Source organism: Polistes canadensis, unplaced genomic scaffold, assembly GCF_001313835.1.
Source record: "Polistes canadensis isolate GaletaPanama2010 unplaced genomic scaffold, ASM131383v1 scaffold_216, whole genome shotgun sequence".
Taxonomy (NCBI): domain Eukaryota; kingdom Metazoa; phylum Arthropoda; class Insecta; order Hymenoptera; family Vespidae; genus Polistes; species Polistes canadensis.
Genome location: NW_014569763.1, coordinates 216,932 through 241,382, shown reverse-complemented (window position 1 = coordinate 241,382; position 24,451 = coordinate 216,932). Strand labels below are relative to the sequence as shown.

General features: G+C 28.5%; 3 protein-coding genes across 13 annotated transcripts in view; 1 reads left to right on the top strand and 2 right to left on the bottom strand.

Moving 5' to 3' along the window:
• LOC106790128 (proton-coupled amino acid transporter 4) overlaps nucleotides 1-8,027 on the bottom strand; it is a 42,154-nt gene extending 34,127 nt beyond the window's left edge. The window contains exons 1-2 of one of the 3 annotated variants that reach the window (XM_014754842.1): nucleotides 4,235-4,320; nucleotides 3,267-3,797 (exon numbers count right to left, since the gene is read on the bottom strand). In XM_014754842.1, the coding sequence (XP_014610328.1) occupies nucleotides 3,267-3,323 (57 nt within the window). In that variant the 5' untranslated portion in view covers nucleotides 3,324-3,797; nucleotides 4,235-4,320. Of the gene's footprint in view, nucleotides 1-3,266; nucleotides 3,798-4,234; nucleotides 4,321-8,008 lie in introns of those variants that run through there. The other 2 variants (XM_014754843.1, XM_014754845.1) reach the window with 2 other exon arrangements.
• Nucleotides 8,028-10,378: 2,351 nt separating this feature from the next.
• On the top strand, nucleotides 10,379-23,901 carry LOC106790129 (autophagy-related protein 13 homolog). 9 transcript variants are annotated; one of them, XM_014754853.1, is made up of 6 exons: nucleotides 10,379-10,610; nucleotides 11,008-11,188; nucleotides 15,533-15,881; nucleotides 19,412-19,595; nucleotides 21,245-21,563; nucleotides 21,640-23,901. In XM_014754853.1, exons 2-6 carry the CDS (start codon nucleotides 11,036-11,038, stop codon nucleotides 21,850-21,852), a joined length of 1,218 nt encoding a protein of 405 aa, XP_014610339.1. In that variant the 5' UTR covers nucleotides 10,379-10,610; nucleotides 11,008-11,035; the 3' UTR covers nucleotides 21,853-23,901. The 9 variants fall into 9 exon arrangements, with proteins under 9 accessions (XP_014610339.1, XP_014610338.1, XP_014610336.1 ...); XM_014754852.1 differs by having other exon boundaries at nucleotides 10,379-10,644; XM_014754850.1 differs by having other exon boundaries at nucleotides 10,379-10,669.
• On the bottom strand, nucleotides 19,860-21,107 carry LOC106790131 (transposable element Tcb1 transposase). The gene has a single exon (XM_014754857.1). It carries the CDS (start codon nucleotides 20,878-20,880, stop codon nucleotides 20,197-20,199), a length of 684 nt encoding a protein of 227 aa, XP_014610343.1. The 5' UTR covers nucleotides 20,881-21,107; the 3' UTR covers nucleotides 19,860-20,196.
• Nucleotides 23,902-24,451: the final 550 nt, after the last annotated feature.

Genomic DNA, 24,451 nt, shown 5'->3' with positions numbered 1-24,451 from the left:
CTAAGGAGACCGAGAAAAAAAGAGAGACGGACGGAGGTAGTAAGGTAAAAAAGAGAAAAAAAAAAAAAAAGAGAAAAAAAAAAAAGGAAATAAAAAGAAACACAAAGATAGGGGGAAAGCATACGACGAGAAAATTTCCATGACGTAGCCTACAACGTCGTAGTAGTCATGTATATAATACTTCGTTTACGTATGTAGTATGTAATACACACAGCATACGTATAAAACATACGTAAGGCTACTAGTATCGTCGTATAGCCATGAAAGTTCATGTCTATGAAAATGAATAATGAATAATAACAGGAGAAAAAAAAATTGATAACATAACATTATCGGGTACCGAAAAATAATTAGAAAAAAAAAAAAAATATTTAACGCAACCTAAACGTGATTGTCCTGGAAAATTAATTTTTTCTATACAAATATTAAGAACAACAATGTGTATTTATAATTATAAAATATTATTATAATTTAAAATATATAAAATATCATCAATATTCCGTATAGTGATACGGTATCTTATTTGTACTTAAATAAAAATGTAAATTGTATACAACCATTTCGCCATTGCGTTACATTACCTTACATACGCAATAACACGTCATCGGTTATGCGAAACGATCACTATATCGTTGGGTCCTAAGCTCTCTCTCTCTCTCTCTCTCTCTCTCAATCTAACTCTTTGCTTCGGATTCGGTCAAACCGGTTCTAAAACGACTACCTACTTGCTGCGAAAGAAATAAAAAATAAAAAAAAGAAAAATGTAATCCTGGGACTGTCGCGAGGTACTCGAGAAAATGGCAAACGACCGAGAGATTGTTGCTAAAGGCAAAGACTCCTCTTCTTCTCGACTATTTCTATCATACGTCGCACACACACACGCACACGTATACGTACGCATATACATGAATTCATGCATACATACTTTCCTACTTTCACCAAAAGCTAATCCTACGATCGTGAAATGAAATTCTTCGTTCTGATTATTTTCATTTTTGTATACGTATATTTATTTCTGGATGATGACGTAAACGTCATGCTACTTCCACGTGTTCAATGTACTTCAATTCTTAAGAAGATGACGAATCGTTCTGTTTATTAACATATCAAATATCAATAATAATAGTCTCAACTTGGACTATCTTTACTCGGTCATGGTCCAATGCAATCCATCAATCCGATTTATCGATAAATCGGATCGCGAATCAAGGTTACTATAAAACAAAAACATTTGACAATTTCAATAAGAACGAGAATTTTATAACGAAAAAGGAAGAGAAAAAAAAAAAAAAGAAATATCGTTTGTCGCGGTTATTCCGAATCATATTATTTCCAGGAAGAATCGCAAACCGCAAGGAAATGTGCGATAAAAATACTAATTGAAAAAAAAAGGGAGGGGGGAAAAGAAAAAAAACCTGGATAAATACTTTTTAAGCGATCATCGGATGGAAAGGATGGTTAGGGTGGGGAGGAATAGTGGGGTTGAGGGGAGAGGAGGGAGGGAGGGGGGGAGGGTAAAAAAGAGATTATTATATGTAGATAATTTCTTATCGTGTAGAAAGATTTGATCGATTCGTCAGTGATAAGGAAATATTTAGAAAAAAAAAAAAAAAAAAAAAAAAAAAAAAAAAANGATGGTTAGGGTGGGGAGGAATAGTGGGGTTGAGGGGAGAGGAGGGAGGGAGGGGGGGAGGGTAAAAAAGAGATTATTATATGTAGATAATTTCTAATAGCTAGGACGTGATGTAGCGAAAAAATTGTTGAAATTTCTTTTTTCTTTTTGTAGAAAAAAAAAAAAAAAAAAAAAAAAAAAAAACAGAAATTTTTAAAAGCACGCGCGCGCACAATAAAAATTTTATTGATCGATTACGTATTCCCTCGTGTGCGATAGATAAATACGAGATAATATTGCGTGACGAATCGTAATATCGATGTTCATTCTGACGCGTGATCCATCTGTGTTCTTAATTATTAGAGATAAAAATATTAAGTTAATTTGAACGGTGAAGATGTATCGGTAACGTTTCTTTTTTTTTTCGCCAATGCAAGAACGAATAAGATAATCTTGGGATATTTAATATAGGATAGATCAATTATTGACGATTTCGTAAGAATTATTATATGTACCTGTATTTATATATTATGATTTATTAATTAATCGAAATGAATGTTTTTCCTTATTGATAAATAAATTTGTGTCAAATGATGACACTCCAATACGTAAAAGAAATTACGAGAGAGAAAGAGAGAGAGAGAGAGAGAGAGTGAGGGAATTGCGCAAAAATGTCAAGTCGAGTTTGCGAAATTGACTGTTAAAACGAGTCTTATCGGTTAGATCTTCAACAACGTAGTTTTGTGTTCTATGGGAAAATACGCACAATCCTTTTACCGATTTCCTCAAATTCCTATGAAATTCAAAACTCTGACGCGTCGTTTCCGATAAATTAACATTTTTCATTTTTAATTTATACGAAAAAAAGAAAGAGAGAAATTTATTCTTCATGAATTTTAATCTTACACACGTTAATATCAAATTTCATCTGGCCCGTGTTGTTTAGGCCATAAGGTATGACAAAAAATAATCAACAACGAATATTACGTTTCGTTTGAATCTTTTAAAAGAGAAATCATTTTGAAATCGGACGAGTAAAGTATAATTAAACTCTTTCTACTTCTATATATATATATATATATATTTATTACGAAATAAAATAATATACTTATTATTATAGTTGGAAATGCGAGTAGTGCGCGGGCGCAAAAAAAAAAAAAAAAGGAAGAAGAGAAGAAAAATTCACAGTACAAACTATTTCTTTGAGTAGCGTTAACGTACGCTTAAAGATAACGGTAAATACACCTAATTCTCTCTTCGTATTCCTTATTTATTCAACGAGAAACATTATCTCTTTTATTGTATTTAACGACAAACCAATTAAAATTATCCAAAAGTAAATTATAACTATAACCTAGCTCATATTTTGCCGTAACACAAAAAATTAACCATTGAAGCGTTTATTTATTTCGTTTTTTTTTTTTCTTTTCTTCCGTTCCCCCTTTCGATAACCAAAGTTTACCTTTTAGTTACGCAACGTTATTCACGAAAGTTAAAAAGGAACTAGCACACGAGTCCGGCTAAATTTGGTAGCTCGGCAATGCGGAAATGGTTAAAAATACTAAAACGTTGATAAAGTAACGACTTATCATAATTTTGTAATATTAAACAAAATAATAATAATAATAACAATAATAATAATATTTAAACTCACCTGAAATTTGCCCCCGTGGACAGGTGGTGCGCCTTGATTTTGCATCTTGTGCGACATCTTCTCGAAAACGTACGGAACACACTCCGTATGTATTTATGTAGATATATATATATATATATATGATATCTATATATAACTTGGACTATTCAAACTTGTCTCTCTCTGAATGAATAAATACTCTTGCCAGATATTACACACTCTTATAAATGCGTCTATTTTTCTGTGTTTGTATACGCGCGCGCGCGCACGTTTGTGTCTGTGCTGCGTGTAAATATTTCTGTTTTCTTAGAGCAGAGAGAAACGCAAGGCTTCCGACGTTTCTCTTTCTTTCCAAATTTCTCCTCACGAACTTAATCCAAGTTCGATCTCTATTTATCAAATTCGCTCACTTTTCAAAAAGCTTCCCTTTTGTGGTTTTTTTTTTTTACTCACTCTCTTATAAAAGCGTTCTATTTAATTAAAAAATAATAACAATTAGGAGAGACGATCAGCCGAAAAACACGTGGCACGTGTATGTTGTGATTATTTTTGCTGCAGACGTTAATCAAATAATAATTTCTCACGTGCGCTAATATTCCTTCTTTATATTATTATTATAATAATAATAATAATAATAATATAAGCTTATATATGCATATATCGATAAGATTTATTTTCTCGGAGGTTTTTAATTTAAGAAAAAAGGAAAAAGACAATATAAAAATACGATCGAAAAAAAACAAAACGTTTTATGATTTATAATACGTATTATATATATATATATATTCTATTTCCAAAAGAGAAAATAAAAAGACTAAAAAAAAAACAAAAATAACACTAATGAATGATAGTATCGAATATGTAAAAGATAATCGTCGCGAATGTGTTACTTTTAAATAAGAAATTTGTTATATATATATATATATATTATTTAACAGCGCGTTGGTATTGATATTTGGATAAATAAAAACGAGACTGCTAATAATAACCGGCAAACAGAGAACGAACGTGTATCCGTCCCGCAAAGACTGAAACCAGAATGACGACGACGATCACCACCACGATGTGGGAGGCCGTTAAACGCGGCTTCTCTCCCTGCGACTTTTCTCCCCCCCCACCACCACCACCACCTCCTCCTCCTCCTCCTCCTCCTCTACCCGCCAACCATTCCCCCACCACCACACCACTTCCCTTTTTTTTTCCTTTTCCCTTTACCCATTTGCCATTGCTTATCCCCACCAAAGTTAAAGTTTCATTCCGCTCAGCACGCTTGCTTTTTACCCCCACCCCACCCCAACCCGCTATTCTCACCGATTGCCTACGATTCTCTAGCCCACCAACCCCCCACCACCACCTCCCCAACCCCCTAACCCTTGTCATAGTTACGCAGAGACGCGATTACACGAGATATCCTCATGGCCAAACTTTACGGGTAAACCTTACTAACTATTTAAACCCCCCCCCGCACCCCGCTTACCCTCCGCCAGCCCCCCCACTCCATTATTCTATTCTAATGTTGTTTTATCTGTCTCTGTCTGTCTCTGTTTCTCTCTATCTGTCTCTTTTCTTATTGTTAAATTTTTTATATATTCAATTCTTCCCTCTTCTCTTCCTTTTCTATTCATTCTTCTTTGAAAATATTTCGGCTACCCCATCGAGAACATATTCTTTTTTTTCCCCCTTAAAACCCCCCCTTAACTTTCTCCAGATTTCTAGTCCACTCATCTTGTTTGTATCTTTTTTTTTTTTTTTTCTTCTTTTTTAAGTAACATGTTACCAAAAATTCTAATTTTTGTCTGTCTGTTTGTGTTTGGGTCTTACATTTTTCTGATATATTCTTTTCTTTTTTTTTGATTAATAGGAACGTTTCTAATGATTGTGTGATACAGAAAGAAAGAAAATAAGGAATACAATATGATTTTGTTGTTATTTCTTTTTAATCGTTGATAACGTTTCAACGTATTATACTTTGATAATGATTCTGAATATCTAAAGATGAGATACATTTGTTTTTGTTTAGATTTTTATTAAGGATTTTTGTGAGGAGAGAGAGTATTTCTGTTTATCCTTAGATCGGTACCGTAAGTGTTTTAGAAGATATGTGTCATGTTCGAATAATTATTTTTATTTTAAATTGTAATCGTAAATAAGAGTAACAAAAGAAAATATTATTAGATAATATTTTAGAAAACTTTAAAGAGTACTGGTAAATTTTTATAAATTTTTCAAATAACGATAACATTGACTAAATTCACTTTAAATTGTAGCATTAGTAAAACCCGCCCCCATACCAAGTTATGATTTATAATCAAATTGTTATTTTACACTGATAAAAATTTTACCGTTGTTGCTACATTTGTGTTTGCAACTTTTGAAAGATTAAATGATGTCACTGAAAAAGCAAGAAAAGGAATAAAACAAGATGAAGTTTTGAATAAGATTTATCGATTTCTTTAATCTATATATTGACCGACCTTTCACGTCCTTTTTCTTTCAAGGATAAAATTTCGTAACATGCGGAATTGATGGAATTTTATTCTGAGATTTTTTACAAATAATCGTAATTAATAATTTATATCTATGGGGATGTGTTCAAATTTGCAAATATATATTGTTATTAAAAATTTATTGCATAATTTATTATTGAATATTTTCTCGATTTCATAACTTCCTTTCATTTTTTGTTTTGTTTTAATGCAAATAGGATAATCTATGTTTTGATAAAGCTCAATAATTATCGATAATTCAACTATTAAAAAAACAATTTTATTTAATTTTTTATGACCTTCTATCGCAAATGCATTAAATTTACTTGTTCTTATCGTTATTATGTTGAAAAGAAATTTGTTGATTTATCTCTATTTCTCTCTTTTTCTTGCATTGAATGATTAAACGCAGAAAATTGTAAAATTCGAAAATAGATTATTTTGCAAATGGGAATGAATAAAAAAGTAAAAAATAAATAGATATGATTGATTTTTATTATTACTACATTGAAAATAAATTTATTGATTTATCTCTTCCTCTCATTCTCTCTCTCTCTCTCTTTCTTTTCCATTGAATGATGCAGACGCAGAAAACTATGAAGTTCAAAAATAAATTATTTCGTAAAAGGAAATGTACAGAAAAAAGAAAAAACTATAATTTTTTTTCGATTACGTAAAAACAATTAATTCGATAATATTCTTCAACTTGTATACACAGTTTACTTTAAAGTAAACTCGAGATAAACTCTAATATATCAGAATAATTGTTGTTAATTCTAGTGTTTTTCTTATCACGTAACTTGTTCACGATTAAGATTAATAATATCACGTTTATATCACGTAATATTAGATTACTCGGAAAATTTTCTGCCAATTTTGAAAAAAAACATCAATCGGAACAAATTTGTCGGACAAACCCCCTCTAATAAAATCTTTACTTTGGCAAAATATTTAAGGAGACTCAACAAACAAAAACGTATTACAACAAATAAATATTTTTAACAAATTAAGAGAGAAAATAAATTCAACTTCTCCGATTTCTTTAGAATAAGCAAAACTTAAACGAAGTACAACATTCATTTTATACGCAATATGACGACGTATATCTCAAAGTTATGCATTTCGTTTAATTTTATTTACAAACGTCAGCATTAAAATCGTACGCTTTATCGCGTAATATTTTACACCAAAGGAATCCCATGTATACCCATGCGTTACAAATAAAGGCTACATTGCTATTTATCGCAAAAACAATTTAATTGTTAACACAATAATGATAGAGATCGAATAAAAATACGAGTAATCATTAATACTTCGTAAAAATGTATAAATTTTCATTGGAAATCAAATTTTAACAATTTCAAATCATACCGATAAACAAATAATTATTCACCGTAAAAATTAACTCTTATAATCTTAAAAGAAAAAAACAAAAAATATTCTACAATTAAATACAAATGATAAAGAATTGACTATTTGATTTAAATAATCGATCAAATAGTAATCGTGTAATCGAACGAACAAAAGTAATCACAAAAACTAAATGCATTTTATTTGAAATCCAAATTGAAAACTAATCATTCGATAGTTATTAATTAATTTCAGTATCTGCGTTGAAAATAAAAAAAAAAGCTGTGCAAGTAATTAAACGGGTAATCTAACATCAGATACAACAAATAATCCACGCACATGTTATGTGCATATAAAAAAAATCGATAAGTTCACGTTTTAATATTGATCTATCAATCTTATCAATGAAAGAGACCCGAAGATATTAAATGAAGCATCGTCTTTCTCTTTGATTATATATATATAGAGTTGTATATAAACCTCGAGTATCATATGATGGTATAGCATTCCTCGAATCCGAGTCGCGTCTAATTCTAAAGTGAAAACTTTCCACTCGAAGGAAGGAAGAAGAAAGGAAGGAAGAGGAGAGTTTCGCTAAAGTCCCACAAGAGTCAGAACAGAAACGCGCGAAAGTTATGCTAAATAAGAAACTAGAGAGGAACGTGCGTTGGCATGACGCCTTCTTCTTCTTCTTCTTGTTCATGCCTTAGTACTATAATCTTTGATTCCACTTTACAAATATGGAAAGGCAATATGAGGGGAGGGGCAAAAAGGAAAGTAAAGATGTTCCGATGAATAAAATCAAAGAGAGATATTCTAACGCGATATTCATAAAAAGAATAAGAAGAAGAAGAAGAAGAAGATGAAAGACAAATTCTGACGTAGGAACGTCAGAACAGGCGCCAAAAAACGAAAACACATACATACCATTTATCCTCGCCAATATCACCCATATTCCGCCCACACCCAATGCTCCAGATTCAGTACTGCTGTCCCCGCGCTATTTGATGATAAAAATTGTTTCGTAGCCGATCGAAGAAGTAACCCAGACATCTCGTCGCCAATTTCGCATCAAAACCCGCCTATTTGCTATGTAACTTTAAGAAAGGACGACCTTGAAGAGAGAAACAACTTTTTATCTATACCATCGTTTTCTTTACTCTCGTTTACTTTATTTTTATTCTCATTCTCCTTTCATTTTTGGACGTCAAGGAAACTAATACCAACTATGAAAGATGAAAGAACGAAAAACCAACGTAGTTGTGTGGTGTTATATATATGTGTGTCTAGCAGGAATGTGTGCGCCTTGCAAGCATGAACCGGCAAAAAGGTCTTGTGGAGGGGAAGAGAAACACATTGAGAGAATGAGTGAGAGGGTACGTATAAGGGGAAAGAAGGGGAAATGAGAAAGAAAGAATGAGAGAGAAAAAGATTCCTTGTCCCTAAGAGGGGACCAGACGCATGAGGCCCGCCAACGAACCCTCCTTTGTACAGTACGCTACAAAATTTTTCAACTTCTTCAATTTTCTTCTATCCTTTTGGAAACAACTTTTTGATACGATTCTATCGAAAGTTAGCCAATAAGAAGCAAGGACGGAAATATTGATTGATTGATTGATTGATTTATTTATTTATTTATTTATTTAACATGCTCGAATTTAAAATACCCCCATCCATTTGTATTCCTGTCAACGTTGCAAATTGATTACTGTTTTTTCTTTCGTTTTTTTTTTTTTTTTGTAACTATTGTAAAGTAAAATGATTTTTTCCTTTCTTAATTTATACCTTCTTTACGCTCTAGTTCTTTTTACGTCGTTTGTTTTTTTTGTTTTCTATTTTAGGGCAGTCCAGGTTAAAAGAATTACTTTTACTTTTTAACGTCAAGTTGATATTCGTGCGATTCTGTAATTGACTTCCGTTTATTGCGAGATGGTAAAATTCGAGATAATGAACGTTGATGATATCGCGTAATCCTTGTAAATCCCCATGTCTATACAGCATGGAAAGATTTCAGTATGATAAATGAATGATGAATAAATTCGAAGCTCGAAAAAAAAAAAGTCAATAAGTGTTAAATCCTGGAAATGTTCTCCCTATGTTTAAATAGTTAGCGTCGGCCGTACGTTAATCTGGTTTTTAGGCGCAGTTAAACGAAGCGTCTACAAGACGCCGGCGACCGATGGAAATTTCCATTGCAGTTGGCACGTTGTGCGGTGTGACCGTACAGTCCACCATAAAAATTATTCCCCTTCTTCTTAATCTATTCGCTTTTTTCCTTAAACAAGACCTCTTACAAACGATCGATGCATTATCAATGTAGAAACATTGCATAGAAATGCGAAAAGTTAACTCATCTTATCTTTCTTCGAATCTTACGATGTTACAATTCTAAAAGATTAAATTAACTTAAGATATTTTTCAATCATTGATCATCGTTATAGCAAACTCAGTTGTGACATTTATAAACGTTTTTTTATCATTCGCATACCATACTAAGAAATACTAACGAAGGATGATTAAACAAACGTATTGCGACAATACATTGTACAAGTTCTTGACTTATTATCAATGTACAATGACGTGTCACTGTACAATTTTTCCTAACTATATGCTATTTCATGATTCTAAGCAATACAGATTTTTTAACTTAATTAAACTTAAATGGAAATATAAATATTCAGGAATTCGTAATCGTTCTATTTATATGTAAAGTATTATAATAATATTTTAATACGATTCATCCTGGAATAATGTGTCATTAAAAAAACGTTTGTTGGGTAATCGCCAATGAAAGAAAAAAAATATGAGCATCGCAATGACGCACGTGGTACGCTTATGTAATCAAAAATTCTGGTATGCCATTTAAGAATTTTTCCTCTTATTTTATTTATATAATTTTACTGTCAACAGTAAATTATAATAAAATTATTCAAATTATATAATCGTTCATCAAGCGATACTATATATACTAAATTAGGAATAATGAAACGATAAATGTCATTACACAAATAATTGTAACTGTCAAAATTCGCGGTTACTTTAGTTAATAGAAATATTCTGTAGAGAGCGCTGAGTTCTACGCTGCAACCAATAAGCTGGAACAATGTTATTGGTCGCTTGCTACGTGTCAAGTTATTCGATAATACAACCTAACTGATTTCTGATTGGCTATTACTTATATCTGTCTTTATTTTCATAGAAATAACTAATGAAAAAATATATTTTTCATGGAAATAGAGTTTGTTATTAGAAAATATCTTACAGTAGATTTTCATTCAAATAAAAAATATACTTAGTGGTTTAATCGTATCATCAAGTTACTTCTAGTATAATCGGATAGTAAATTTCATTGAGATTTTTAGTACTTGTCATTATTGGAAATATTTATTTGATACAAATAAATTAAAATAATTGCATAATTAAAATTAATTCGACTAATTTATAGTGAATAGTTTTATTTTATTTAACGAAATTTACGTACACGTTGTCGCGTTAAGTCAACTTTACCAAGCAATGTGATCGATCAACGGTCAGGGTGAACAAAATATCTGTGAAGATAAATTGTACAAATAATTAAAAAGTAGAGAGGTTAATAATAGTGATGTTCGACGTAAATCTAAATATTATTTCTTTTACGTGATTAATTAGTAGTGTAAATCATAGCAATTTAGGAAACGTTAGTGAAATGTGATTTCAATATTGTTAATAAATTATTATTAAAAAGAAAACTAATTACCGGTTAAAGCATTTAAGTTTTTTTTCTTTTCTTGTTCAATACAATATAAAAATATAGAATATAAAATACCGAAGGAAAATAATTAACTAGAAGTTTTTTGACGGTGGTGATAACATGAATTACTACCTTCGTATGTACCAATTGATGCTTGCAAAAAGGTTTTTCTGTTTCATTATTTTTAATTTTCTAGAAATACGTATGGACAGTTTAACATTAACATGTCAACATTAAAATTAAGTATGCAGGATAAGAAAGACTTGGATAAGTTTATCAAATTTCTGGCGTTAAAGGCTGCTCAAATCATCGTACAATCTAGGTCTGGAGAAAAAGTGTGTACAAAATGTAAACCAAATTCAAAGGGAACCGATTGGGTAAGTTCTTATAATCCATATTCACATTCGGTTTATTACGTTTTCATTATCTTTTAATTTAATGTATATTTGTACACGAGCTACTTATTTGCCAAGTTCATCAGCTCTGCTAAACAAAAAAGTAAAGAAAATTAACAAAGTAATATACATTGTTATATAGTTTTGTATCAAACGACTATCAAGATTGTTTTTGTATAATGTAATTAAATTCATTGTTTATTTTAAATATGAAAAGTTGAATTAATCGTTTTGGCTTGTGAATAGTTTGCATATGGTTCTACGTGCAAGATTTGCTTAAACCATCTGGATTTTTTTTTAAGAACTCTTTGCGGTCACATAATTGTTTTTAGTATGAGTACTTAAATTCTCATTTTTTTTTATTACATTCTCTTTATATTTTAATTGCGATACACTGAAACGTATAGTCATCCAACATTGTACGTTCATTGTGTTCTACTTGTAACTATAGTCAGCCATATATATTTTGTATAAGGTTTTAATTTTTTAAATCTAAATTGCAAAACTTTGTAATTAAATTTATGTTTACATTGTAACTGACCTATACAATAGTACATTATTTGCAATGCAAGTATCTGTACAGTGGAAGAGTACTTGCGAACAACATAGCTGTATCGAAAAGGTTAAACCAGAAATGGCCAACCTTTTACATACCACGTGTAATTTTTTTGAACATAAGAATCTAAATGCGTCATATAACTCAAGAAATTTTTCTATCTTCTTACATTCATAATTGCAGTTGGAAAACAGGAATAAGGATAGGATCTGCTTCGCTTAAGGGGTTACATGGGTTTACACCGGGAAAAAATAGCATATTTTCAACAATTTTTTTTTCTATATAAAAAATGGAATTCTTATTCAAACTTTTTATAGTATTTAAGATACATATTTAAAGAACATTTTCTGAATTTTTGGTTGAAAAATATTTTAAACTCAGCCATTGCGACGTCATTTCCGGTGACCCCACCGAAAAAAAGTGTTTTCGCGTTGACAGCAGAACTTATAAACGGTGGGGGTTTTTCTGTTGAAACAATAGGGTCTTGTAGTGAATACTTAAAACTAGAAACTGGACGAAGGAAAAATAAAAGAATTAAAATTTGGATTTTTGGCAACGTTTTTAGCAAGAACATTCAAATTTTGCTACAATTTTCACCACATTTTGGTTTCTTAAAATTCGATTTTATGAAAAAAAACGAAAATCCTTCGTCCAAGTCCTTGTCAATAGTATCACGAAGACGTGTAGCAAATTTCATSAAAATCGGTTAAATAGTTTTCGAGAAATCTTGACAACCGACTTTAGAAAAAGCGTTTTGAAAAAAACGCGTTTAAAGATTTGAGTGCTGGTATAAGAGCCATTAAAGAGTGGAACTTCCCAGGGCTCTATCTTTAAAACTACTACTCCTATCGACTTCAAAATTAAATACAATATTCTAGATGAGTTGTAGAATTGAAAAAAAAAAATAAAAAAAAAAATTTTTTTGAAAGTCCCAAATCCATGTAACCCCCTAAGGGAAGAATAGGGATAACTCAATTATGCAATTAAATTAATTAATGTATACCAGAAAATATGAAGATGAATTCAGTTACAGCGTCTACTTGTGCCATTTGAAATCATGCACCATAGGTTTGCCATTCCTGATTAAACCATATGAATCTATGTTCTAGAATTTTTTATGGCCATAATTTTGTTTAGTATGATTGCCTGCATTCCCGTTTTTTCATTGCCATTTCTTTATCTTTTAATTGAACTAGCACTTATATACAAGGTGTTTTATAAAATCATGTTAATACTTCAGAGAGTATATTTATACACTAAAATAATTTTTTAAAATGTCATATGAACGTATGTCCGATATATTTTAGTTTTTGAGAAACGAATGATTAATATTAAATTTACCATGCGTAGTATATGACTGCGTCCTGTAATTTGTAAAAATCTGATGAAGACGCATCAAATGTACATTATTCATATCTAAATAAAAGAAAATATATTGTTTACTATACGATTGGTTAAAATTTCATTCTATATTAAGATATATATTTTTTGGAAGCAGTAATTTGACCTCTCACAGTAAGAATAAATATACATGAAGAATCAGTAGGTTTAGTGTTAAAGAAAATGTTCGAAATGGCCATTTCTCAAAACAAGCTACAAGTTATTTAAAAAATGTTCATGGAAAAAATCTTTAACAAATGTTGTACATCCTTTAAAGTAATGATTAGTAGTATATTAATTATAGAAAATTAAAGAAAGGAAACACACAATTTTTAAAATACCAATTTTTATTATTTTGTTTTTAAATAATAATTTGTATGTATGATAAAATTTGTTTGTTTACCAATAATTATTAATGATGAACAAAATTTAATTTTGATTGTTCCTAACTGTTATCAATGACTTTATTTAGTGTAAATAAAACTTAGGTCATTCTTGATAATTATTAATAAAAAAGTTATATTTTAATTGCTCATAATTACTATAAATGACTCGGAATCCTATTTTCAACACACATATCAGTTATCGATGAGATGAATTTATTTCAGTAGCTTTTAATAACTATTGATGGCGGTAATTGAATTTCGATTGGTTTTAATAGTGTAGTATTATATTGTTTTGCATTTGATTACAATGATTATGATTTGTTAAAGATTATTTTAAATGATTTGCATTGCAATTTATATCTAGAAAAAATTAAAACATTTAACGTTTCTTAAATTGAATGATATTTCATTATTCTAAATAAAAGAAGTACAATACAACCGAAACAATACATTTGCCATTAATAACTGTTATAAGTGATTGAAATAAAGTTCCTTATTAATAACTTTTATGAACAATGAAAATAAATTTTCCTCAACGATAATCATTATGAATGATGTAAACAAAATTTCTTTTATCGATAACTATTATAAGCAACTAAAAATACATTTCCCTCATTGATAATTGTTACGAAATAGAAACTTGCTTATTGATAACCGTTAGTAGCGATCAAAACATATTTTCCCCATTGATAATTATTATGGCCAATTGAAATAAATTTCTCTTATCAATAATGTATATCGGTAATGAACAATTTTCTTTGATCATTTGTTAAAAATCATTTCAATCGAACAAATCATTATTATGCTACAACTTTTTTTTTCATTTTAATTATAACAATTACGGTTCCTGGTTTTAATCAATTCATAGGTGGTTGATATTTAGAATATTTTTTTTAATCATCCATAATTTAAATACTAAAGTATATCGGATATATGTTTATATGACATGTTTTACTTTTTTTATTAAATAAGTATTGATACGTATTTACGAAACACTCTGAATATGTTTGGTATATATTAAGCTATTTCAATTATTTGAATCTTTTTTTCTATAACTTTTTGTGGACATAATCCTTTGCAATATAAGTATTTTATTAGTTTAAATTATTTTCCCTGGCATAATGTCTAATGTACACTTGACCAATTATCTATTCCTATGAAACTATTCTTTTCGTTTATTTCTTTTTAAAGTTTATTTTTTTTTTTTTATATATATTTCACATGCATAATATATAAGAATATGCATACAGTGTAATAAGACAAGTTTCATAGGGTTTACTTTTTAAAACATTATCAATTATGTAAATTCTATCTGACTGCGTGTTCTTACTACAAAAAAAAATAAATGCAACTGAAAAATGTGCAATGCATTGCTACATGAAATAAATGTTCCATATTGATTGATAATGTGTTAAATAACAACTGCTTATTTGCAATATATATATCTTACAATTAATATATAACAATTAATATATAACAGTAATAATAAAAGTAATGTATTTCTAAGTATTTCAGAATTTGACCACAAAAAAAGAGTTTAGATAAATTTATATTATTGAAAAATTATTTTATTGTTTGATCCATATAAGTTAATCCTTGGCGAACGAAGAAGTAAAATTGTCGATCTACTTTTTTTTGTATATTACGCATCGTATTGATATACTTATTAATTTTTTTCAATAGATATTTCTTATTTATTAGATTCGCGAATACAACTATTATAATTTTTGATTGTTAAATAACATAGAAATTGTATATTTATATAATGTATATATAAATATTAATTATTATTTCTTAATAAATATTGTGTGTGTGATTTAACTTTAAAATGCAATAATAAACTAGATGCGTATATTAATAACTAATCGTATACGCTGTTGATTCACATTGAATACCAACGTGCGTCATTCATTCGCAAATAGCTAAATAACTACATGCTTTTTATTATAATCTTTTGATATAAATAATATATTTATATGATAATGGTTTTTTTCAATTGTATAGTTCAATTTAGCAGTTCAAGATTTACCGGATGCCTTAGCAGATGCTAAGAGAGCACTAAACAGTGATATAGCGAGTTCTACGATACCACTCTGTATAGAAATATCTTTAAGAACTGTAGAAGGTGATACAATGGTTTTGGAAACATGGTGTTTGGGTGTTCTACCAGAACACAGTGATCCTACAGTAAGAGTGACATATACAGTCTACAACAGGATGGGTATTTTACTTAAATCATTACTCTCTGTCTCGAGGGTTACTCCAGCTTATAAATTAAGTCGCAGACAAGGACCAGATTCTTATGTTATTTGTTACAATATTTATATGGGGGAACCTCAACTACATACTTTAGGTATTTATATTCATACATGTACACTTAACTTTTCTTTTACATATCTTTTTATATGGTTTTTAAATAACGCGATTCGAGAAAAAAAAAATTATCTTTTTTATTTTATTTCATTTCATTTCATTAGAATTATTATCAATTAGCGAAGAATAATTACTAAAATGTTACTTCTATTATTTTTTATTTTAAATTTTTTCTTGTTTCTTTTTATTATACATATATGTGTGTGTGTGTGTGTGTGGTATTTATTGTATTTTAAATTAGTAATTAAAATATTTATGAATCTGATTTTACTGTTAAATGTACGTATTGTATGCAGATATGTCTGCAGGGTGAGTCAGTTAAAACCGATCACTTGAATAATTTCTACAATATTAGTAAAAGGAAAAAATGTTTGAAGTAAAAGTTGTTTATTATTGAAGGATTCATATTCATATTATGAGGACCATTCATATTATAGGGAATATTTTCTCTTGGGTGGAAGTATATAAAAGATTTAGAGGTCGTCATCATTTTGTATATTTTTGTTACATAATTCATCTCTTACAATTGTAGCATTTTTCAAGACAAATTCAATGATCATCTATATTTTAAGATTGTAGACAAAAAAGTAGAAAAATTACTATTTATTATAGTATTGTATAAATAAAACGAATCAATATATTTCTTAAATAAAATATTCATGGTCTTATTATTAAGTTCTTCTCGTTACGTAACTCGTTCCTTGATAATGAAGAACTTTTATTTGAAAAATTGTTTCCTATCACTAATATTGTAGAAATTATTCAGGTGACTGGTTTTAGTTGATTATCTCTATTTACATATCGCAAAACTTATACTGTTAAGTTTTAATTACTTTTTTTTGTATAGTTTCTTTTTACATTTGTGCTATGTTAAAAAAGAATTAAGCAGATACAGGGTGTGCCTCAAAGTATACCGGCTAAACTGTAGGAGTATATTTTACAAATGGAAATAAGAACAAAAAATGTTATTTGAAATTTGATTAAAAACGCTTTATAACAAAATTAAAAACAAATAAAATTGAAGTAGGTAACAGTAGATTGCCTGGATTAATAGTATCATATCACTCTGTATTTATTAATAACTATTTTCAATTATACAATTTGTATTCATTTCGACCTAGCAGTGAATATCATGTTGTTAGTTCAGCTTTGGAATATCAACGACACTCTGAAAGAATCTTAAACTTTGTTAATAATACTCCTACATAAGAGATTTGACGTGTTTTATCTCAACTATAGATATTATGAAACACGAATTGGAGAAGGTTGTAAGCCAAAAAAAAGACTCGCTTATTATTATTCAGCTGCTCAAGAATTATTTCCAACATAGAACCAGAAACGAATTGAATTTTATAATCGGTATGTGAATGCAGTAGAAAGGGGTTATTTTAATTATTTGATGTTTAATGACCTGCTTAATGGTCAATTAAAAAATTATATTGTTTCAATAATTATATAAAATATATAATTATTATTATATAAAAACTTATTACATTATATAATTTATTTTAATTTTATTTGTTTATAACTCTCTAAAAAAGCGTTTCTAACAACTTCAAATACAGTATTCCCTCCATTTATGTGGTTTCTGTTTACGAGGATTTGCTTTAAAAATGTTTAGGAGGTATGCCAAAATGTTACTCTAAGAGAATGTTTTTTTATTTAATATTTAAGTCAAAAATAAATATTTTTGCTAATTGATCCACTGTGTCGTTTAAAAGTTATTGCAATTTAAAATAATTGTTATTTTGCACGTGGGGTTTTTTTGCGATTCACAGAGAACAGATTAAACATATAAATAATATAAGATCAAAAGTTATCAAGTGTCCTAAATTTGTATTTTATATAACTTGAACATTTTTAAATCGATTTTGCATAGTTTTATTGATATTCGCTAAACAGTTATTGAGAAAAAAAATTATAAACAATCCGAAAAGCAAGTTTTCATTCGGTAAATTAATTAGTGTATAACAAGTGCTGCAATACTGCACTCACAATCAGTTGAGAGCTAAAAATGTGACTATAGTTTTGTAATTTTGTTTTTTCTATTTATCAAAACGTCGAATAATTAATATTTAAGCATTAATGATACTTTGATAATCAGAATAGATAAAAATTTACATGAAAATTATTTTTGTTGTTAAGTTAAAATCAACGCATATTCACTGTTAAAAGTTATTTAAAATTATTTTCGTATTATTTATTATTTCTTATTAAATTCAACATTATTGGTAATATAGCCTCTCTTTTTTTAATTATACATTCTTTTCTAGCTTGACATAATTAACCCTTCTTTGCATGATTTTTTTTTTTTTTTTTTTTGAAGTTGCCAGCAACAACAAATAAACAGTACAAGTTTTGAGTACCTTTTTTTGTTGACCTAATATTATGATTGAAATTTCCATCATCATGCAAAGAAGGGTTAATTTATTTCATAACATACTGTGAAACGTAGATATTCACAAATTTTAAATCTTCAGCATTTTTACCTCCGATTGTACCTCTCAAACGTAACATGTTTCAGCTATCAAAGCCCAGATGTCACCACGATGCATTATGTGAAAAATTCCGGGATTCCCCTGTTTAATGTAATTCATAATTACGTAAAATTATCTGCAGTTGTGTAATAAACATTTACAGTTAGATAAAAAATTTGTAAGATCAATAAATAATAGCATCAACAAAAGGGATACTATTAATAAAATTATTTTAAAAAGATGAGAAAATTAATAACATTGCTTGATTGTATAAATTGAATGAATCCACAATTCACGCGATTAAAAAAAATGCTGACTTTTCATAGTTCTATTTACACACTGTTTTCTTGGAACAGATTATAATTTAACACATTGCAGACGGATGACAATATATCTCATCCTTCATATGTATCGTAAGCGGCCTTTAACGAGATATATCTCATCTTTCATATATTATTAAATTAAATATTTTACTTGACAATGATTGTTAACTACTTACAAATCGTAAATAATTTAAAAACATTTGATACAAAAAAAATACCTTGTTCCTGGATACGATTAGCAAGAAAATGTCTCTTCCTTAATGTATTAGAGGAAGGGATTACTATAACTGTTTTTTCTTATTTCCACTTATGAAATATACTCCTGTAGTTTGACAGGTAAATTTTGTGGCATCCTGTATATTAATATATACCCACTATACAGGGTGAGTCACTAAGTTTTGCCACCAAGATAGCTCCAAAAGTATGATAGTAGCAGAAAAGTTTATAGAACAACAGTTGCATACAAAATTTCGGAGTATAATATTACAGCAGTTTTTTTTACTACGTGTAATCGCTTCCGAGATTTAAAGGTCAAGTTTGTTTTTTTAAATGGAATGCTATGTTTTAGTACTTATTTTCTGATAACGGCTGTTGAGCCGAATTTAATGATTTTCGGAGCTATCTTGGTGGCAAAAGTTAATAAATCACCCTGTGTAACGTTTGTTCAAATAAATTCATGTATTTATACTAGTCAATTATTTTGACTCTAGGTGACAACTACAAGCATGTACGAGTAGGACAACTCTGTACTCCTGTTGGTACCATTCATTTATCAGTATTGTACAGGACTAAAATGACAATTTCTCCAACCCATACAGGACGAGATTCGATTATGCTCAAGAGTGATCATTTTCATTCAGATTTAAGTCCACGTCATGCCCGTTATCAGCAAAAGTATGATATAAATTATTGTTTATATGTATTTTAAATCAGATATACAGGGTGATAAAAAAGGGCCTAATATTTAAAGAGAATATAGTGCTTATCAAAAGGAGTAAAAAATATCTAACATGGATCTTAAAGTCAACCTTTTTAATCTAAAATAACTTTTATTATTTATAAACATTTGATATCATAAACGAGTCATTTGACAATATATTAAATGTACACAGAAAAATTTGCTACGTCAACTGGTCGTTATAGTTATTTCAGGATTTAACGGTAACATATACAGTACCCGCCATATATTACTTACGGACACTTGAAAAAATTTTTATTTTTATTATCAAATTACAAAAAATAGATACAATTATACGGTAGTCATTTGTATATATAATAAGTGTAAACACTATTGCATACAGTAGTCATTTGCATATATAGTAAGTGTAAACACTATTGCATACAGTAGTCACAAAACTTTGACTTACTTTCTAATATTAATAAGAAAAAAAATTGTTTAAGTTCCGGTGTAATATTTTAAGCAGACGCATACTTAAGGACACATAAATAATTTTCATATTTTACAATATTTATTTAATTTGTAAGTTTTTATACATTAATATGTAATTGCTAAACCTTCCTGTTTTATAACGTCACTACATTTTTGTGGCATAGATTGTATTAACTGAATGCATCTCTCTTTTGATATGGACTTCCAACCATCTTGGATAACGGTGTATAATTCTTCTAAATTTTTTGGTTTTTGTTGTTTTACGAATTCGTCAACGTCGATCCATAACATTTTCATCGGATTTAAATCTGAAGACTGTGATGGCCATTTCATTTTTGTAATATTTTGTTTTTTTATAAATCGTTTTACTTTGCGAGCGATGTGTATCGAATCATTATTAGCCTGATAGATCCAATCATTTGGAATTTCATTGCTGGCATATGGGAGTAACACATTTTTAAGTATGTTCAAATATATATAACGGCTCATGGTTTCTTCTATGCAGTATATGGGACCGGTTCCATTAATACTCATTGCACCCCAGACAAAGACAAAACCTTCACCATCTTTGACTGTGGATTTTGTACAAATATTTTTGGATTCTTCTCCTATGCAGTGTCCCATATAAGTTTCTTCATCAGAATACAATCGATTAAACTTCGACTTGTCCGTAAAAATTACTTTAGACCATTGTTCTGACGTCCAATGAACATGTTCTTTGGCGAATGCAATTCTCTCTTGTCGATTTTTTTCCGAGATGTATGGTTTTTTCCGTACCGCTTGATCCATTTAATCAAATTTATTTAAACGACGACGTATCGTTCGAACACTTTTTTTTTAATCCAAATTATGATTAATTTCCAAATGAATAGCTACTGTAGTTTTAAATTTGCCGATAAGATTTTCTACTTTTTAAATATAAAATTAACGATGTGATATTTCTTCCCTTACTCTTTATAATACGTCTAAGTACGAAAACTACTCAATCGAGATTGATAGATTGATTCATATCCCGGATATATATATAGATTGATAGAATGACTCATATCCTATATATATAGTATATCAGATGTATATATGTATGTTATATATGTATATGATTCTATATATATGTATATATATATATATAACAATTTCATATATGTTTTTTTAGCGAAGAAAAGTCTAAATCTTTGAGCGATACTTTAAAAATGGGAGCATTTGCCGCTAGTAATCCACCTTTGGTTAAAGAAGGAGATTTAGTAATACCAGATGTACCATTTAGTTCTTTGCTAACTCCTCGACAAACATCACCACCACCTGGTCCTCTTGCTGATACTATGAATACGAAAAATGTAACAACAAGTGTTCCAACAGATGGTAATAATGGTAACAATGAAAAATTGTCAAACGATAATGCTACATCGAAACCTAATTCTCAGAATGAATCTAGAAGAAGTAGTGCACATGATGATTTTATTATGGTAGATTTGGTAATTAAAGTCTTTAATAAGTATTTTAATTTAGATTTTAAGTAAGCTTAATGTTTCTTTAATAAATTTCTTTTAGAAAACACCTTTTGCTATTACTAATACCAAAAGCGATTTGGGAGCCTTTTATCGAGCATGTCAAAGTGCACCTCAACTTCAAGCATTTATGGAGGAAAGAACATTGGCGGAACAAGTCGGAGATCTTACTAAACAATTGGAAACATTTGAAACAAATATGCAACATTACGAAGATATTTTATCTTCGTTATGTCAAACAGAAAACAATAACTAACTAACAGATATTCAATGTATTTCGATACGTAAGAATATAATTTATCACACTATGCATTGATATTTATTAACATTGTTCTCATCAAGTAGTATACATCATTATTATTATTATTAGCAATGAATACCAATTTGCTTGGTGCTCGCGTTCAATAATTATTACTCGTCGATAAAAACTAGTATTTGCTTCAAAAATATGCTGCTTCTATTATATTTTTTCTTTTCATCAAATTGTGTAGACTTGATACTACAAGTAATCTTTTATAATACAAATTTTGATAAAATTTCAGTTAAAGCACCATAAATATTGTAACTTAAAGCATTCTAAAGTATATGCTACTGTTAAATGTTCTCTTGATTCTCATAAACATTTAAAAAATAATGTTGGATATTAAGCCTTGTTAGCTTAATGTAAGTAAGCATAATGTATGCATGTGTGTGTATGTGGGTATGCTTGACACGCATATATTTATATATTTACATATATAAATATACATCATACGTTAACCCTCTATTAAGCCATGTTATTTTACAGATATACGCTTATATATTTTAATTTTATATTCTATATTACTTTATCGTTAACAAAATTTATTGTTACTTAGTATTCAAAGTTTTTAATATTCTTTGAGTATATCTGTTCTTCGCGATTTAAACAGTATAACTTAAAATAATATTTAAAAAAGAAAACTATGCATATATACAAATATCTAATACATTTGCAAGGAAAGTAAAAATGTAAATTTGTTATTGCTTACAAATGGCCATATCTATTTTTAATAGATGGTCATTTATCCTAGTAATTATATAACCGTTAATTATTCTTCAATATAATTGTGACTTTTATAATATAAATAATTCTAAATCTTTCGATACAGCTATGTCATTAGCGAGTATGCTTTCATTGTATAGGCTAGTATCAACATGAATTTACATTTTATCACATAGCGGTTGAAAGATGGGATATTAGAATCTAATGCATTTTAAAATATGAAGTTACTTACTGGTAATATACCATAAACATCGAATGTTAGGTGACTATAGTTACCAGAAGTATCGAAAGAGTTAATGTAAAATAGATTAAAAACTAAAAAAAATTAATTTTTTCTAATTTTGTTGACTTAGTTTGAGATCATTATCATTAGCACATCTATTAGAAAGTTTTTCTAATGTTATTGGTAATTAAGTGGTTTCAAACAAACTGTTTACGCAGATCCAAATCGAGTAGTTTAATCGAGTTAAACTTTTATGATATGCTCAACGTAAGTTAATCAAAAAAGAACAAAAAAATATACAATCAAATAAGAATTTGAGATTTGTAATATGCGATGAACTCGATAAAACAATTGAAAATCATTTTTACGCATATGGAAAAAAATGCATTTTCTAACTATGTATAAAGTGTACTGTATGAATCGAAAGATGAATTTATATATATTTAAGTTTTATATTTAATACGATATTATTATACTCTTAGTTATAATAATAACTTTTATATATGTATTATATATTTAATATTATTTTCTAAACATGTGACAAAATATTTGGTTGCAGAGGGTTAACTGCCGCTATCATCATATATATATATATATATATATATATGTATGTGTTCATAATTATAAAAGTGGTCTAAGTCAAAATTAAAAAAAAATGAGTTTTTTAATTATTTCACACCACATTATTTTAAACTAAATTAATTTAATGTAATTTTCACGATATTGTCAAAAATGAACCGTTAGATAGTGTTTGTTATTACAATATTATATAAAATTCATTTAGTGTTCAAATGTAATCTTTTAAGTATCTTGAAACAAGAGATATATAACTTAGACCATTTTTATTATTATGGACACATATATGAGCAAATGGGAATATTATTATAGTTTATCATTAATAATTGTTAATTAGTATAATTGAAAAAATTGACGTTACTATTGTTTATCATTAATAATTGTTAATTAATATAATTGAAAGATTAGCAATTATTTATTGTCTGTATATATTGTAAATTATTATTTAGTACGATTATAACTTTTATTAAATAAAAAAGTTACGTTACCTTACGCTTATATTTATACCTATGAAGTAATTTATATTTATACCTGAAAATACGTTAATAAGTTGATTAGAAAGTAATTTCTACGATAGATGGCAATTAATTCCTATGTTCAGTTTAACGTAATAGCATTACGATTGGTTAAATATGTTTGGATTTAATCAATTTTACAAACGTCTGACAAAAAGTTGTACTTTCGAGCAATTATGTTATTTTATTTTTTTACAGAAGAAAACACGGTTGAAACGATAAAAAGTAATTGTGGGTGTGTATAATGAAAATATAGTTAATGTACAAACGGTTCAAAAATTTTTTCAAAAGTTTTGTGATCAAGATTATAAGTTTGTGAATGACAAACCTTCTCGTATGTTAATTATTTTAATTATCCAAATTTAATAAATATTAATTGAATATAACATATATTAAATAACAAGGTAAATTGTATGAAAAAATATCAAAGTATTAAACAATTTACATCAGATAGGAATAATTTCTGGGTATGATTGGAGATTGCAAATAACTTAATATTATATCTTATTTTTCATAT